The sequence below is a fragment of the Notothenia coriiceps genome, unplaced genomic scaffold, assembly GCF_000735185.1.
Source record: "Notothenia coriiceps isolate Sejong01 unplaced genomic scaffold, NC01 NC01_scaffold00035949, whole genome shotgun sequence".
Taxonomy (NCBI): Eukaryota; Metazoa; Chordata; class Actinopteri; order Perciformes; family Nototheniidae; genus Notothenia; species Notothenia coriiceps.
Window position 1 is genome coordinate 360,566 of NW_011368650.1, and position 18,329 is coordinate 378,894.

General features: G+C 39.7%; 2 protein-coding genes across 4 annotated transcripts in view; both read right to left on the bottom strand.

The window, feature by feature from the left end:
- Nucleotides 1-10,355, bottom strand: part of LOC104963313 (disco-interacting protein 2 homolog A) — a 69,008-nt gene extending 58,653 nt beyond the window's left edge. For both annotated transcript variants that reach the window (XM_010791888.1, XM_010791887.1), the window contains exon 1: nt 10,131-10,355. In XM_010791888.1, coding sequence (XP_010790190.1) covers nt 10,131-10,254 — 124 coding nt within the window. In that variant the 5' untranslated portion in view covers nt 10,255-10,355. The remainder of the gene's footprint in view (nt 1-10,130) is intronic.
- A 569-nt stretch (nt 10,356-10,924) lies between these two features.
- On the bottom strand, nt 10,925-16,380 carry LOC104963314 (CASP8 and FADD-like apoptosis regulator). Of its 2 annotated transcripts, none has more exons than XM_010791890.1 (10): nt 16,043-16,380; nt 15,627-15,925; nt 15,153-15,258; nt 14,859-14,994; nt 14,202-14,257; nt 14,057-14,120; nt 13,810-13,856; nt 13,632-13,710; nt 12,446-12,944; nt 10,925-12,364 (listed from the first exon to the last, which is right to left on the bottom strand). In XM_010791890.1, exons 2-10 carry the CDS (start codon nt 15,920-15,922, stop codon nt 12,235-12,237), a joined length of 1,413 nt encoding a protein of 470 aa, XP_010790192.1. In that variant the 5' UTR covers nt 15,923-15,925; nt 16,043-16,380; the 3' UTR covers nt 10,925-12,234. The 2 variants fall into 2 exon arrangements, with proteins under 2 accessions (XP_010790192.1, XP_010790191.1); XM_010791889.1 differs by having other exon boundaries at nt 10,926-12,364; nt 15,627-15,930.
- Between the last annotated feature and the right edge of the window lie 1,949 nt (nt 16,381-18,329).

Below are 18,329 nucleotides of genomic sequence, written 5' to 3' on the forward strand. Positions count from 1 at the left end.
GTGATCTTCTGAAGAGGCGGGGACAGCCTGCTATGCACCGTGCGTGTTTGTTGTGTGTAGTCGTGCCCTCCAGCAGTGATGGGGATTTGGAAACCCCTCTCCTTATGGTTAAGTTGATAGGTCACGGCACATTCCAGACATTTTCTGTCTGTTTGTTTTCCACTAACTCACAATGCAGCCTGCTGCTGCTACAAAGGGCCATGTCTGCCTTTGATCTGTACATCACACCTAGATCTTGATTTAAAAAGATGTGTGACTTCTCAGACATCTTGTCGGCATCATTACTTTTTCTAACTTCATATAAAAATCGCTACTTTTTCTAGTGATTTTATAATACAGTCAGAGCATTGGGTTCAATGGGCATCAGTGCGTACAATTGTACATTTCCAGGCAAAAAAATACCTTATAAGGCTGACAATAAGAATAGCATAAACTCACATTTTTTGTTTGGGTTATGTGTGTGATGTTTTATTATATCTGAGTATTTACTTGTATACTGTCATCATTTTTTTTTAACTTGTATTTATATATATGTTTACATTTTAATTTTATGACCATTTATTTTTTTATCTTTCTGTCGTATGTTCGTCTATTCATTGGGGAGTACAACCTGGAGGTGGAGGGGGGTTGTGTTTTGGGCGTTAACAACTTTTTGTCATATATGTTGGACATACTGTATTTGTGAAAAACTGAAAAATAAAGTTGTTAAAAAAAATTGTTTAAAGTCCCTTATTATCAGTAATTAAAGCAGCAACAGTTAGCCTGTGTTTATCAAAAGGTTGCCCTCTGTAGTGCTTCCTCCACACAGGCAGTTTGCTGGCCAGCTGCTGATGGACCCATGTTCATAGACTCCACACTGTCCTGTCATATTGTGCAAGCTGACCTCTGCCAGCTCCCGGCCAGAGAAGGTCAAGAGAAGCTAACAGGTGCTGATGGCACTGACCTGTATGTTATTACACCTGCTCTGGAGTTAATTATGTTCACTTGTTTTAATTAAACACGGCCAACTTGAAGAATATTTACCTGGGTCTCCAAACAGCTCTATAATCATTAAAGACAGATAAGATTAATTGAACCAATCAGAAGCTTCTGTTGAGGTGTTTTAACATCAGCATTTGTTTAACCCGGCAGGTGTAATGTGAAGAGGAAGCCAATAATGCAAAAGAGGTAAAACCATGTGACCTCTCCTTTGTGTTCAGGTTATTCAGAGCAGTTAAGAGGGAGCACAGTCGAGGCAATGTACTCCATTAATGCCACAAAAGGAATGTGTGAAAGTGCATATGGGTCTGTTGTTAGGGTCTAGCTGTTTGGCAACATGTATTATGTTTTGTCGATAAATGAAGAGAATTATTGAATGATGTACTACGAATTATCTTTTAACCTTGGGCTCTGAAGAACTTTCTAGAGTGTAAAAAGCAACACTCAGTGACCTCGGAGCTGCAGTCCTCTTCTATCCTCTACAAGCAATGTATTAATCTTCTTTAAAACCCTGCAGTACAAGTAGTGAACAGACTGTACAGGGTGAAACGTGAATGATAGAAAATGTGCTCTTGTGTGTTCACAGTCACACCAACTTTTGATGCAGTGAGACACGTTTATATCATTTTAAAAGATACACAGTGGGGTTGATAGAGACGCTACAATGTTAGTGTGATCCTGATTGACCCATTTAGAAACAAGCATTTCAGAAGCTTTGCCATCTTAAAGACCCATCTAACAAGGCATGAATTCAGTTTTTTTACATATTGTTATCATGATAGGGTTCCATTTTAATCTAAAATCGCATAACATTTATTGACACATGTCATATGATAAATGTTAAGTCTTTGGCGATCAGACCCCGATCCTGAAATCGTATATCTAAAAAGGGGGAAATGCAGCCGTGAGCATATAGGGATGATGCTGAAGATCTGGATTTGATGAGGAGATGGGATGAAGAGGAGGTCTTTGGATTAGTCCTCCTGGCACTGGATAGATGAGAGGAGGTGGATGGGGAGGAGGCAGGCAGCAACATGACAACCTGAAATCACAGCTGACTGCAGGAGAGAGGAGAACCATTTTAAAGTTTGGCTGCAGCACAGTGATTGGCTGCTGGAGGACGAGGTGAATGTAATAGGTTATAGGCAACGCCGTCATGAGCTGATTATATGCAGCTGCGGAGTGAATGTATATATACCCAGTCTTCCTGAAAGAACTTGCGCTGAGCTTCATTTCTTTATCTTTGGGAGGTTTCATTCACACAATTTAGAGAGTATGTGCGGTTTACTGTGACTGAATGGACCAACGAGAGGACAGATTGACCTGTGGCGTTAGCTGGAGGGAGGGGGGGGGGCTGTATAGCTGCCATCTGTATAGATGCCATCTCAAGCTAAGCGTCTGTTTTGACCAGATGGGTACAGAGAGGGTGAAGGATCAGAGATACACACACAGGTGGGTGAATGGACAGCAAATATGTTACAGCAGATAGCTGAAGGGGGAGGCTGAACAAAAGAATGCAGTGCTTAGAGCAGAGTGAGTGTTATCATGTGTCCTTGAAGTGGGGCATGCGGTCTGTTTGGTCAGCAGATCTCGGGCTTGGTGCCCACTGCGCTGTCATCTCTCCTGCAGCAAGGACACATGCAGCTTCACCACCAGGACCAAGGGCACAGTATACCTGGCACCCATTGTGATGAAGATAACATTCTGAAATGTTGCGTAGTTGTGCCAAATGGAGCTTAAACCGTAATTGTTTTTCTAAAAAATGTGGGGTTGAGTGCTACTTAATTAACTTACTGGCCAATTACAAAGCTCAGTGAGGTCTCTGTGACAGGACGGACAGCAAGGGGGCTCAGCAGGAGGCTGTCTAGCTTTCTGTGTTGTCTTTGCAAAGGGCCAAGTCTCTGGTTGGTTGGTTCAAAAAGATACACTTCCTGGTTCTATACAGCGATCTCATATTAGAGGCATAGATTAGAGGTCAAGAGACTCAACCGCAGGAGACTTAAGACAACAGAAAAGAGACGTACAGTATTAAAACTAGATATAAATTGGATATTGCATTGGGCTATACTTCATTTATTATCCTCATAACAAACTGATAGAAGCTTTGATATAGTGTAGCCAGCATTAATATGTAATTGACAATACCTCTGGAATAAATGTGGATAGTAATTCTCTCTTTTCATTAGTTTTTTTGATACATTAACAAACAAGTCGAAAGATTGTTAGCTAACCCATTATGCACATCTCTCCAGTAGTTGATGTCCTTAAACATTACATTATTGGAACAAATGATAGCTAGCTGTCTTTGTCTGACCAGAGTAATACAATGTAAAACATGTCAATGTAGCTTTACTGATACTAAGTGTAAGATACTCATTAACTGACACATTAGCTTTAGTTCTTTCTTACAGCATATATTGGAAAATGGTGCTGTTTGTCACAAGCTGGTGGCTGGGGAGAAATGGCAGTGTAATCAAATTGTGCAGCGATTTGTGCCACAGCAATAAAGCCCTTTATACGATGCACACTGCTGAAGTAGCACCAGTGAGTCACTTCATGGTTGAATCAGTTGAGAGAGAATTAAATGTCATATTTCTGGCATGCTGGCAGTGGGAGGAAAACTTTCTTTTTTTATCTTAAGTTTCAGAACAAACTTTTAAATCCCTTCAGAGGCAAGAGAGATGAGAATTTGAATCAATCCTTACTGAATTAGTTAGGTCTAATGTTCATAGTTTACACATTACATGGAGAGAAATGATAGGTTGATGAAACAGAAAATCTGATGGTTAGATACGGCGTCAAATATTTACTGCTTTAAGATTAGAGTAATTAAGCATTAACGTTGCATGAATACCTTTGTGGTTGTGCTTTTTTTCATTTTAAAAATACATAACACATAGTTAATGACTTTAAACATCAGATTAATTGATACGATACGCAGAATTAAAAGCCTTAATGAGCTATTCCAACGAGGAAAGCCGAAGGGACGGTAAAATCCCTGTACTCACAGAAATGTTACTCTGTAGACTTATCCACAGTTGAATAAACAAAGAGGGAAAAAGACATATTCCTATATTTAACAATCCCATAGCATGAAAAATTCATGGCTCCTATAATGCGAGACAGGATGTTGAATAGCACTGTAAAAAAAAAAAAAAACAGGACGTACAGTAGAGAGCTGCACAATGTAGTTGAAGTGCAAAGACAATAACCAGTGTTGTGGATCACTGTTGGGCTCAAATTAAACATACATAGGGTTTGTAAGGAGCACATTAACAATCCACCACGAGCGAAAAATCGTGCCACAGACTCTCATATACAGGCAGAAGCATACGAGAGCAGCACAAGAATCTGAAGCTGCGCTCTGAGGCACACCCTTGAAATATTTATGACCCTCCACGTTCTATCCTCCGCTGTGGCAGGGGCACGCCATAGCTGCCTCTTTATCTCCCAACTGGACTTTACAGCAGCCCGCTCTCGTGCTCGCTCCGAGGCTCAACATTCTTCTCTCTTGGACCCTATTACAGAGCTAACCAGCCGCTATGTACAGAGTCCTTTCAGTGATCGTCCTAAATCCTACATGTTCTCAAAGCTCTTAATGAAGAATGTGATTATACATTCATTAAATGTTTGGGTTTGTATAACAATAGGCTGAACTCACTATGGGTGAGTCCAATGGAAGTTCTTTCTTTATGAGTTGGCGGTGGGAGTAGGAGACCACAGAGAGGAATGAGTCAGGACCAGGATTGTTCTCTGAGTGGTCTTTCCTTAACAAACGCTGGAGTCCAACTGAAGGGGGTTTCCTGTACAATCATACTTTCCAACTTATGAATCAGAGTTATCCACTAACCCCACCTTGTACTGACCTTTGACCTTGATTCAGATGTGATTGTATAACAGGCCTATATAACACTTGCCTCAGGATATTGGAAAAGTATGCCATTAAAGCAAACACTCTGGAGATATGAGCTATACAATGATGTCATGGTCGTAGAAATGAAATTGATATGGAAGTTTGTTTCACTTCTTGTGGTATGAGTTACACAATAGTAACAGTGATGCAATGGATATAATCTGAAGGGACTGTAAAGCTAACTTGCTATGCAAAAAAGATCAGCAGGAAACTGGGCGAAGCTCACAGCCTCAGGTCATAACTGTGGAAACACTGAAATCTACAACCAATGACAAACGCATACCAACCATCATGTATGTTGAATTGAAATATTGCAGCAACATACTTATTCTTTTTTTTCTGGTTTGGTTTGCGTTTCCTCTCTCTCTCTCTCACACACAGTGAATATGTTTGTGTGCATCTCCTCTCTGCCTTTACTCAGTTCATCACATGTTGTACTGCAGTCTTGTTATTACAGTTAAGGGAGGATTTAAGATAGCTTTTTTTTTATGAAAAGGATTTCCCTGTTTGTACAAATCTTGCAGAATCAGTTGAGAATGAGATGTATAACCCTTAACTGACGGGCCCTGCTGTAACACTAGAACCGCCAGGGGTCGCTGTATACCTACAACCGCCAACGGGTAAAATGTACCCGCTATTAGAATGCATTGATTTTCAAGGTACAATGTTCTTTTATTTATCATACTAGAACACAGGGTTAACAGTGAGTTTTGATCGATCTATCTATAAGGAACCGCAGTAAACAACAGGCATTGCTATAGCAACACGTCATGTTTATGCTTTCGCGCAAGATCAATAGCACGAAAATCACTGCATTTTATATAAGGTCAATATTACCCGCTGGCGCTGATGGGTATAAATGGCAATTTTTTCAATCTGACTTCATATTGACAATTGTTAACAACAGAGGGTGCTACATAACACACTTTCAGGAAAAGTGACAGACTGGGAGATTTGAATATTTTATTGAAAAAAAGTTACATACAATCAAGAAACAGCTGCAGGTAAAATGTACCCGTTGGCGGTTCTAGGGTTAAGGTCCATTTGAACTTGATCTGGAGCTACTGGTTGACATGCATGAAGTGTACGTTTAATCCTCATGTCATTACTACAGTAACCACTTGATAGCACTGTCACCATTTTACCTGGAGTACAGGTATACAGTGAGTGAAGTTCCACCTTACCTTAGAGATTAGATAAAGTCCCACTACAATGATCCTTATCTGGAAATTGGGTCAACGCAGTAACAGATACTAGGATATACAGTAGATGGAGTAAAAACCAATACAAATGGTGTCTATTATTAACCTGACTAGATCATCGGAGTTTTTTCCTCATGCATTCGCAAAAGATTTGCAAGGCATCGTGGCTACATTTATGCAGCTGGGTGGATCTTCTTTTAAACCACTAACAAACCATTTTCTCTAAGAATACAAACAACTGTAAACAAGCCAAGCCCCACTAACATTAGCAGAAACCTGCCCTGCTCTTTCTGGAAATGTTTGCTGAACGGGAGCAGGCAGAACAGGCGCAATGACCAACCAGGGGTTTGGCAGTTTCACAGCAAATGTCAGCGCTGGACTCAAAATGACTCGGTAATCAGAGGGTTTGGAGAGTAAACAAAGGAGGAGGAAAGGAAACCAGGAAATGATAGAGTGAGTCTATGAATTACTCAGCAGACATGTCTCTCCCTCCTTACTCGCTGCAGGAGATAATGGGGATCATCTATCTTCTTGCCCTCCTTTACGCCCAATCTTTTGACCGTTCATCTGCATCCAGATCGGCTGAAAAATGCCTTCTCCAAGAACCATGGTGTTCAGAGTTTTGTACGATTCCAGTATAACAGGATTTTGGGAAGAGCCAAATGATAAATGGAATGGATTGCTCCTTTACCGAACGCTTTTCTATCGTACCAGACAAAGGGCTAGCTCCTCATTCTCCCACATTCAAACACTGATGGTGGAGGAGCTGCCATGCAAGGACACAACTATTCCTCCTGAGACAAAGCCACCCCAACCTGTATTACAAAGCGGACTTACCAAGCTGGCTGGATAGTTGCACTGATGCAAGGCCCTTAAAAAACACATTTACACAGAACATTGATATGATTCATACGTATTGCACCCAGGAGAGTAAATATGTTACTACAGCCATCTGTTAGATAGCTAAGCTTATAGCACAAAGATTATAGAAACAGCTAGCCTAGCTCTAAACAAATACCTCGATATGTAACCAGTCCCTAATATCACTAATTCATATGTTATATTGTGTTTGTTTAATCCTCACAAAAAAAAAACTGTTAAAAGAAGAAAGCAAGCACACATATTTCCAATAATGCCCAACTATTATTTGAATAAGTTATACAAAAGGGTGTTTTTTCTTTTTTCCCCCACTTAGTTCTTCAAGGTTTAACTCAGCGAAGGTATCCAGATTACAAAGAAAGGCTAAAAGAGGGAGACCCCAATTCTACGGAGTTAAGTACTTACCTAGAACTACATTGAATTAAACGAGCAGCATTCAGTGACGTTGTAAACCAAAATTGGAAATGCTCACCCAAATTGACAATTTTAACAACTACATCAACACACCCGAGGACTACATCAACACACCCAAGTGAAATAATGTAAACATTTAGGACACCTGTTCACTGAGAAATAAAAACGGAAATTTAAAAGGATCTTAAAGAAAACACCATCTATTATGACCCAAATAAGAGTGAGCGTATTGTTTATTTCCAACATCAGCAGGCCTAAACTGCTGACAGTGGAATATCATCTAGCTGAGCTGCTGGATTGTGTCATGTTATTCCAATGGCTGCTGCTACTAGCTTAAGCACACACACACACACACACACACACACACACACACACACACACACACACACACACACACACACACACACACACACACACACACACACACACACCACGCTTGACTCTAAATCGCTATGAGCGTTGCTCATTGAGAAGGATAGAAAACCTGCAGGTTTCTCAGGCTCTCATCTCCTTCCAATAAAACAAGCCGTCTATTCTTTCCCGAGACAGGATGTAACGGGGAGGCAACCGAAGGGCAAGGTGAAGAGTTCACGGCGGTGTAAAGAAAAAGGATTTGAGAGTGAAAAAATAGAAAGACATTTACTCTTTGATCAGAGGAAATATGGAGGTGAGGAGTCATGGAAGGCAGTGAAACGGAGAGAAAACAGAGTGTGTCAGTGAAAGAAAAGCCAGAAAGAGAAACAGAAGGCAACAGAGTCAGGGAGATACTGCTATCAGAGCTCCAACACGGCAGGATGTGACATGTGGAGAGCAGGAAGAGGAAACTGGACAGATATAGATTCATTTGGTAACCGCTCCTGAAAACATGTCTCTCCCATTAGGGGCTTCGGTGGGAGTTAATGTGCTTATCAAAGTGTGCCTATTCCTAACCCCTGTGGTGCCTCTGCACACAGCTCACACAGAGAAAGACCTGCTCAATGCAGAATGTATCAATGTGTTTTCTATTATTTCAAGTTCTAGGACTACACTTATTAGCTTGTGGAGTGAACATTTTCTCCAGAGTTATGGGTCACGCCCTAGGGTCAAATCTCAAAATCGAATTAGACTCAATGTAGGTCATTAATAATAAGTATGACTTACCACAGCTTAGCTAATTTGACTATGTTATAACGGCTCAAAAAAGGCTGCAGTTAAACAATGGGTCTCACAAGCGCTTTGAACACCAGGAAAAGCACTATATAAATGACATTATTATTATTATTATTATTATCACTTACTAAGCTGAAAAGAATAGGGGAGCTTTATGAAAATACTCCTGTGCAGGGTACTGAAACTCCAAAAGATTTCAAGACAGCGGGGGAACGAGCCTAGCTTCATCTATTATGTGTAGTGCTGAGTCACTACAATTTGACGTAAGGTCCTTCTAGCACCACATACGACCCAACAAAAGAGTTTCAGTCAAATTCTTCCGATTTTATTTGACAGGTGGTACAAATATGGGAAATCATTTGTTTCATTAGTGACAGTGACATTTGTTCTTTAGGACAAATATCAAGGAAATAGATTAGGTAGCGTAATAAATCATATCAGGTGACATTTTTTTCAGGACTTTGTACAGGCACACGCTATGATCTTTCTGTTTATCTTTAAACAGGTGCATATGATAGAATATCAAACAGACCTGTTCTTAAATAAATAAGTATAGAAAGTATAACCATATCCAGTACTGTACAGTTTGTTAAGAATAGATGCATCCTTTTGGTTGGCTTTGGATTGAGAGAGAAACTGATTAACAAAAAAAGGAAAACAAATGGAATCAGATGAAATACTTATGGTTGAATTTAAAACCCAAAAAGTTTTAGACAGTTTCACAACCAAACTGAAGGGCTAATGTTTGGTAGGAACTAAATAAATTGTAATAGATGCAAGATCTAGAGATCTCAATGTTCAAAAGCTTGTCTTTTTCTTGGTACTTATGTTTATGAAATCACACGTGGAAGGTAACAACAACAGGCATAAGCAAGAATGAACCCGGACACATGAGCACAACACATGGATACACAAACAAGTATAGGCTACATTCATGGAAAAAACGTAAGGTTCCTAACTTCCTAATAATGTTTCAAATTAAAACCTGAAGCCTATGGTATAAGAAATGGAAGGTCAGTTTGAACTGTTTCAGAGAAAGACACTTTTATAAAGCGGATCTCTGGTCAGATAACAAGAAATGTCGTTTTATCAAAATGTGCATTGGTATTAGTTCTTAACTTTATTTTTCCATAAAACATGTTAAGGGAGAATCCTAGATTATGCTTATGTCAAGAACAAATCACATAGCAGCAGCATGGGTGTGTCAGCTCAGCTGTTAACGTTGAGGCAGATAGCCATCTGCTCCAGCATGGTATTTGGATATCTAAAATGTCACAAGAGGTGAAACTAAACAGATGAACCTAGCACAAGTTTAGTTTAATTTAGCAACCCCATGTGCTGCATTGGTTAACAGTCTGTCATGAGGAGAAAACTACAGCAGAAGTTCAGTTTCAGCCTGAGGGAGAGTGGGAGTAGCTGAGGGGCTTCTGTGATGCTGGCATGCATTCAAACATGAGCCACAAAGTCAAGATAAAGGGTGGTGGTTATGAGCGCTGTCATGTGCATGGAGAATGTTTAAAGCCCCCCTTTCAAGGTGAAAAACCACATGTTTCGGTCTCACGGTGCGGTAGTTTATGTCAATGTTGTCAACTTACCTTCAGAGAGCTCCAGCTCCAGCTCCGCCAGCTTCTCCCGGACCTCCGCGGGCAGGGTCATAGCGACAGCCGGCGTGGGCTCCAACATCATCGTTAGCAACCCGGAGGAGGTTCTCTCAGCCATGGTAAGAAACACGGATAGGTCCACAGTCGCCGGTGAGTAGGACAACCAGAAATAAAAAATAAAATAAAACCAACAACCCCTCCTCACTTGGTTTCAGCGAAGGAGGGCAAACAGGGTGTTGGTGCTCGTCTCACTGCAACGTCGTACAGATGTGTGAGAAATCTCTCCAGCCGTCATGACACGGCTAGCGATGAGGCTAGCAGACACACCTGGCTGTGTGTTTCCATGTAGTGTGCTACCACGGGGTCCTGCCAGTGTCTCCGTGCCTGCTGTCTGTTCCTCGGCACCGGCGGTGTCCTGTCTGACTGTCCGCGGCTGCTTCACTTCAACTGTGGAGGGAACTCATTCAACTCCTCGCTTGCTTCCCACGGCGCAGTCGCCATTAACAGCAGCCCCGGCCGTGCGCGTTCACGAGCCCTGCTCCTCTGTTTGTTTCCTGATGTTCTTCAAACAACGTGCCTGCCTCCTGCTGACACAAGCACAGTGCTGCTTGGCACCGAATAATGTTCTATTGAACATTTCAGGTGTTTTTTTGCATTTGATCATTCACACAAGAATGTTAAGGTTGAATACATTATACTGTTTTATGACATTATTAGCTATGTTTATAGGCTACTGTATATAAAAAACGAAAAACGATCAATACAACATTTTAATCATATCATTGTTACAGTAAGCACTATACTTCACATTTACAATAGGTTTCATTTTGAGACAACTAACCTCAGTAGCCGGTTGTAACAATGGAACTACATTTTTTAAACATTGCTTTCTGTAATAGACAAATAATGGTACTTTATGTCAGTATTTGTGATAATAAAAATACATTTATAAAAGCAGTTTAGCCACATGGTACACAACATAGTACTCAAAAGTCCATGTTTCTATCTCTATACATAGATTATGTATTTACAAATAGAAATAGGCAAACTTTTCTGAACAGTATATCATTGTCAGCAAGAACCCACAAGGATTTTAAAAGGTGGAAGTCCTTAGTGATATTAGTGCAAGTCAAGTGCATTAACTGAAAAATCAATGTCAGTTTAAGAGTTCAAAAAGAGACATTTCCAGATTATTTACATAAAATATATTTTAAAGTGACAATATCAAAGTCTTTGACATAAAATCAGTTATTAAAATCATCCGTAATGTCATTTTTGAATTAAACAAACTACCAAATACATTTAATATTAATGTTGTGATTACTGTAGGTCGTTACATTTTGGAAAGGGAAAGATTTCAATTCAAATGTTTTGTTTGGGGTCTGGGTAAGGGTTGACACCTATAAGTCAAGAAGTAATAAAGATTTATCAAGACAACGTTTTTTTTTATTATATTTTTTAATAATATTGTAGCAAACTTAAACATTGGTATAAAAATAAATCCAGACCTTATGTAGATCCTTTGGTGACAAATAAGCAAAATCTAAAAACAAATTGAAGGTAATGCATTTAACTGAGATACACAATTTGAGGTATAGTTTCAATCTATATGTTTGTGTTTATGTACTCTCTTGATTAAAAGTACACTAAAATAGGAAATTATGTGAGTAGCCCAGAGTTAACCTAGAAAAGGAATTAATGGAGCAAAATAGATAGATAGCGTTAACTTAATTTAACTATAGACTGTATTTTCACATTACTCCGGAGGCCTAACAAAGTAACAATAATATAATATGATAAGAAACTACAATTTGGTTTTAGCTGCTTCAAGAAAACTAAATAAGTTAAATATGATTACATATACAGTAATAAAACATATAAATATGTCTTGTGAGTACATTAGCATGTATGTTATGAAACTATAAAATAAAACAATTTAAAAATAAATAAAATAGAAAAACAAACTACTTCCTTCAACCAGTAGGTGTCACTCTATACACAGTCAAAAGTAATACAAATAAGGTTCTTCCCTGGCAAGGAATATGTTATATCTACTTGTGGCAGACAGTGTTTAGTGAAAGTGAGCATGATGCATCATCTATTGTAAGTAAAGATCTTTCCTTAAAGTATAATTTAGATCGATGTGGTAGTTTGCTCCAGGATTCCTTGAGTTATGTTCAAAGATGGCGCCATTCACCTCGGTATGAACATCAACCAGATGTGTTTTCCTATCAAAACAAAAACACATGTTGAGTCTATTATATGAAACCTATCTGAGCAGCAGCTGAATGTATTGTTAAGTGTTTTACCTGCTTTGAGCTTTGTGTAAGGCGTCTGTCAGAGCCTTCAGGTAAATGGAGCGATGTTGTCCTTGCTCCAGTTCAGACTCGTCCGTCCAGCAGTGACTCCAGAACACATCTGCACCTGTCGGGATGATTTCACATCTGGCAGGCCGATCATGCCCATCCGTCTCCAGATCCTCATCTCGGTGCTGCATCCTGGCAAGTGGCACAAACTCTGGGACGCTGTACCTCTGGATGAAGAAGAGTTTGGGCTTGCCAGCCAGCATGGGACACGAATCAGCAGTGAAAAGACGTCTGACATTCTCCAGAAGTAGACCTGTGCCGTATGTGTCTGTACCCATGAGATTGTTCGAAGTACCACGGCTGATGATGCAGCAGACAAAGCCATCGCCTTCAAAGTTCGGTCTGAGTATCCCTCTGAGAGCAGTAAGCGTGTCAGCCACACTCAGCCATTTGTAGAGGGCCACTTTGAAGTGAAGAGCCCTAAATGTCTGTTCCAACATGTCTGGAAAGGTGAAAGCAGAATTTAACTTTAACATACTAATAAGTCACTGAAAAGATCAATGAAATAATGCCATTAGAATCGATGATATTTTAACAGAAGATATTCAGTTTACTATTGCATGAGACGACACTCAAACCTCTCACATGGCTTAATTTAAGTATTTTTTATGCCAATAACTAAGCAGACAGAGATACAGTAAAAGTATCAAATATTTCATTAAAAAAAAATACAGACAAAAAGTCCAAACTAAAAACAAATGTGTGTAGCAGAACAGTTGATCTTCTTTCCTCTCCCATTAATCATTGCATGACCCCTTAGCTTTATCATGTGGGGCTTTTGGAAGGGGCCACTGGACTGAACACTATCTCCACCTCAACCAGCTACAGCATTGTAATGCTGCTTACACGTTGATGCATGGATGCTCTTAATGTATTTATTTTTTGTAAAGCACTTTGAATTGCCTTGTGTTGAAAGGTGCTATATAAATAAACTTGGCATGGCATGCCTTACTTTGACACTTTCGGTACATTTAGGTGGCGCTACTTTGGTAGCTTTACTCAAGTAGAATTTTAAGGCCTTTCATTTAATCAAGTGTTTAAAAAATGATAGTGCCACCTGTACTTAAGTAATGGATATGAATATTTATTCCAGCACTAGACTGTAGGTATGAAGGTTTTTGTTTCTCACCTCCGTCATTACCCACGCAGTCTATGATAACACAAAGTCCTCTGGGATTTGTGTTGAATTTGTACAAATCTAGATGACTCTAGAATGCAAAGGAGCAAGCAAACATGTTTTACAAATGCACTTTACTAATTAAACACATATAGGGGAAAACTGCATCAATAGTGAGGAAATATCTTACCTGGCTGTTCTGCTCTCTGTATACGGGCACTGGTATGCTTCCTGAGGCTGATGACAAAGAGTAATATGGTGTTTTTAATATCAAAGTGAAATATGATGAGCGACCTGGGGCTTTGCAGTTGCTTCTATAGTGATTAGAGCCCCACTTGTGTGCTCCATAGCTTTAAAATGGGTATTTTTCACTTATTGTATCTCTGGTAAAAACATTTATTTGGAAGTTGCTCTGATTGCTAACATGCATGTCTTACCAACGTGGAGGGGCTCTCGTGGTCTTGTTTGCTGCACAGAACTAATTGGAGCAGGGAATCGATACTGAAGAGAAAAAAAATCCAAAGTATTTGTTTTATAAAAGATACAAAAGTGAATGTTGAATAACTTTTGTACACTACTTACAGGTGCTCTGGGCCTTTGCTGTGGCTGCTGATAGGAGTTTCCCTCAGTTGTCACAACTGCGAAAAGGGAACATGGATTGAAATACAAGTGAATACAGTCATAAAGTTTAACGTTCTCCTTCGATAGGAATCTACCGTTAAATGAAAACGTATGACATGGGGTTTGTTTAATAGAGTGTCTGAAAATGATTTAAAATTCAATCTGCCTAAAAGAAAAGGGATCTGGGTGTCAAACTTAAGTATCTTAAAAGTACGTCTGTGCTGGTGTTAATTAATGAGCTCGGCTATGTCAGTTATGAGAGTTCAATGAAACAGAAGCTAAATGCACTTTGTTTTATACTATACATTATATCACAATCTTGGGGTAAAGACCGCTTTTTGTTGGAACATGATGAAATACATCTGTATTGGCCAAGTACAGCAGTTATGCTGAGAAAAAAAAGGAATAGGTTAAATAGGCTTCACATTTCTGTTATGTTTCTGTGCAACACGTCTGGTTTACTTCCTTTTTTTGTGGTTCTTTGAAGTGTACTTTAAGAATAGTTCCTTTTCCATTGATAAAGGCGTCATGGACCATTTCAGTGGTACCAGATACACACACACAAAACAATAATTTTAAGTTCCCATTTCATGAAAAGTCAGACAGTAAGATAGTCACCTGACATCTTGTATGCAGACACTTTTTTGGCAAGGTCGACCCTGCCAATGTCTCTTAAACATTTCTCTAAAGAGTCAACTCTTTCTGGTGAAACTATATCCAGCTTCTCAAGTTCAATGATCACCTCCAGGAAACTCTGTCTCAGAAGGGAGAGAGAAGAGAAAGTTAAAACACCTTTGGTATGCAGCTGATGTTTTTGGGTCACTTGAAAGCACGCCAAACTCCCCTCTTACACCCACACGAATGGGAAATTCAGAAACTGAAAACAAAAAAAGGTCACTTCATTTTTTTTACCGTTGCTTTTTCCATGTTCTCACGGGGTATCGTGCTGCTTAACAAGAATTTCACATTGGACAGATCTTCAGCGGCCATGTCCTCATTAATATTAGCCATCAATACTCTGCAGTAAAGGAAACCATGATTACTTTAGGTAGCACACCTTGGGTTATCAGAATCAGAATCAGAATACCTTCGTACCACAGAGGGGAAATGTACATGTGTTACATCAAGTAAAGATATAAGATGGAACTGTATTTATCCCTGTGGGGAAATGCAGGTGTTTATAGCAGCAACAGGGTCAGAGTGAAAAATAGGATTTACACAAGGTTAAACATAGAAATAAAATAGAATACAATATAAAATAATTATACAAAAAGTGATATATTCAAAAGAGCCAAAGATAGCTTAATACAGTATTAATTAAGAAGTATGCATAACCATTGGATTGTTAAAATATGTAAGACCTCTTATGCTTACAACACATCTTACCTGAATTTTGGCAGGACCTGCACATGTTTCAAAGACACCTCCACCTCCTCCCTGCTGGTTTTATACACATTTTTCAGGATATCAAAACGTCTCAATTGCCACATCAGCGCCAGGACCAACAGGACTCCCCTCTCATTGGACATCACTTTAGATTTCAGCATCTCCTTCATACAAGCCACACTATTGTCCGTGTCCAGGACATCACACAGGTAAAACAGCCTCCTACGCTCATAGCTGCTGAGCGCCTCCGCTGTCTGGTTAATAGCCTGAAGCTGAATGTGGTCCGGGAAAGCCATGAACTGTGCTAAAAGAAAAATTACAGCTGGTGACACACTGATCAACAGATAGCGAGTTGCCAACCGAGCGAGTTTTTGTAATTAAATATAACAACAGAAATGATAATTGAAACAACCTACCTTACTGCGTGCAATGAAAAAGGAGGAATAAACTAAAGTAAGAAGTACACTATTAGGCGTTTGATTTCGCAAAGGAAATATGACGCACTACTAAAGTATCACTTCTGGGAAAGTACCTCTATTCTGTGTAGGCTGAACACAAATTCCTTGAATCGTGAACGCCGAGTTGCTAAAAATATCGATTGCACTGCACTCTTGATCACACAAAAAACGGTTTAAGTAAGTTAAGTTAATAAGTTTGCCAAAAATACTTGTGCTAATTCTTTATAAAACTGCACAAAAGATTAAGAGATCCGAGGTGAAAGTGAAAGCAAAAAAGGCAGCAGCGCTTTGATAGTAGCCTACAACAGAAACTTAAAGGCACAAGCAGTCGACCAAAATCCAGTTAAAGTCAATGTGTTTGGACCGTTTTAGTCTTAACCAATCACAATGGCCTTTGTAATCAAATTATGTTCATTAGTTGCAGGAGAGGGGAACATGAGTGGTTGTTAATGCAATATTATGTAAATTAAGATTACTATAGGACCTTTGTTTTCTTCACATCAGTTGTTCAATATTGTCTTTTATTTTGAATGTGGCCTATATTTTTGGCAGGTTTGTTTGTTCCATTAATCTGCATTAGAGATATATATTGTACTGAATCCAATTCACACAAGCGGAAAATATGCAGTAAAATCGGTTTTTCGGTCTTCAGTAGGTTAATGCAAAAGTGCGCTCAAACCATTTATTGGGTTTTCCGACAGCTTTGAATGCATCACGTCTGCTCCCCCTGCAGGTCGCTGAGCTTTCTGCTTACCAAGTTCCGCTCATTCTGGCCAATCGTGTGGCGCGGTGCTTCAGCACCATTGCAGTGTGGAGAGATCATACGGAGGTGTAGCTCGCTGAGAGAGGGAACATTTGGAGGAAAGATACTCGACCTGGGTGACCGCTCTGGGAAAACACCAACCCTACTTCCCCGATACAGTCACCGCGTGACATTGCCATTAGCAGCTTCACTACGGGTGAGTGTTTATTTGCCTGATATCTGGTTAAAGGTTCAGTATTTTCCAGGTAGTCGCAGTGTAGGGGCTGCTGGTGACTTGGAACAGCATCAGCTCTGTTGGTGTGGATGTACGGTAAACCGAGGGGACTGCGGCGCTAGCGGGCTGCACGGTTCCGACAAGTGTCACCTGTGTTTAGCTAGGAACCACGGAGCGGATACTTTAGTATTGGAGCCAGCAGTCTGCTGTTTCGGCCTGGTCACGACTGGTGAAAATAAGGATGGGGATGTCCACCAGCTGCTGACTCGAGCAGGCACGCTAGCGGCATGCCATCCGTGCTAAGGTAGCTAGCGTTGACGTGCAGGTTCAGGCTGTCGTGGCAGTGTTGTAACGGACGCTAGCTATGTAGCCGTTTACTTCAGAGCTAACGGCTCTGTAGAAACAACCAGAACACATTAGCTAGCTACAATGTCAAAACAGTAGGTACAATACCACTGCCCTTTTCGTTCTGAAAATGTATACACACATCTCCACTGTTGCTCTTGAAGTTTAACTCAAACTAGATGCAGCTTGTTTACTCAAAAATAGTTTTATTTTGAAATTAGAGACGGAAGTCTTACATTTTCACCCTTGAAGTTGTATGGACAACTTTTTCTTCGATAAAAGCAGTGGTTCTCAAACTTTTTCTGTCATTCCCCACTTTGAACAGGTGGGCCTTTTCAAGCCCCACCTGTTCCTCATCGCTCCAATAAAATGGTAGGCCAAGCTTACAATTGTCAAATGTATTGTTCTATAACAGGGGTCTCCAACCTTTTTTAGGATGAGAGCTACTTTCAAAAAATAGCTACTTTTACTCCTCTTTTTTGTTTTTTTGCAGTGTATATATTTAGCACATTTTAACATTATTATATGCTACCTTTAACCTTTGTGTGCTGTTTGGGTCTGTGGGACCCGTTTTCAGTGTTTACAACAAAATAAAATGTATGCAATTTAATTATTTTAACCTGCTTTATTTGGTGGTGGACGTCACATCCTCTAGTCTAGGGTCCGGGGGCATGCACCCCCAGGAAGATGTTTTTTAAATGTTGAAGTTAAATGCATCAATCTGGTGCACTTTGAGCTAGGGCTGCTCAATTAATCGTATTTTAATCGCAATTACGATTTTGGCTTGTAACGATTATGAAAATAACATAATTGAAGTAAAACGATTTTATTTTATTCAGTTGAATTATACGTTAAAGTTCAGGGTAATCAACTGTTAAAAACATACTTTTCAAATTATTTTCTTCAATAAATTGATGTTTTCA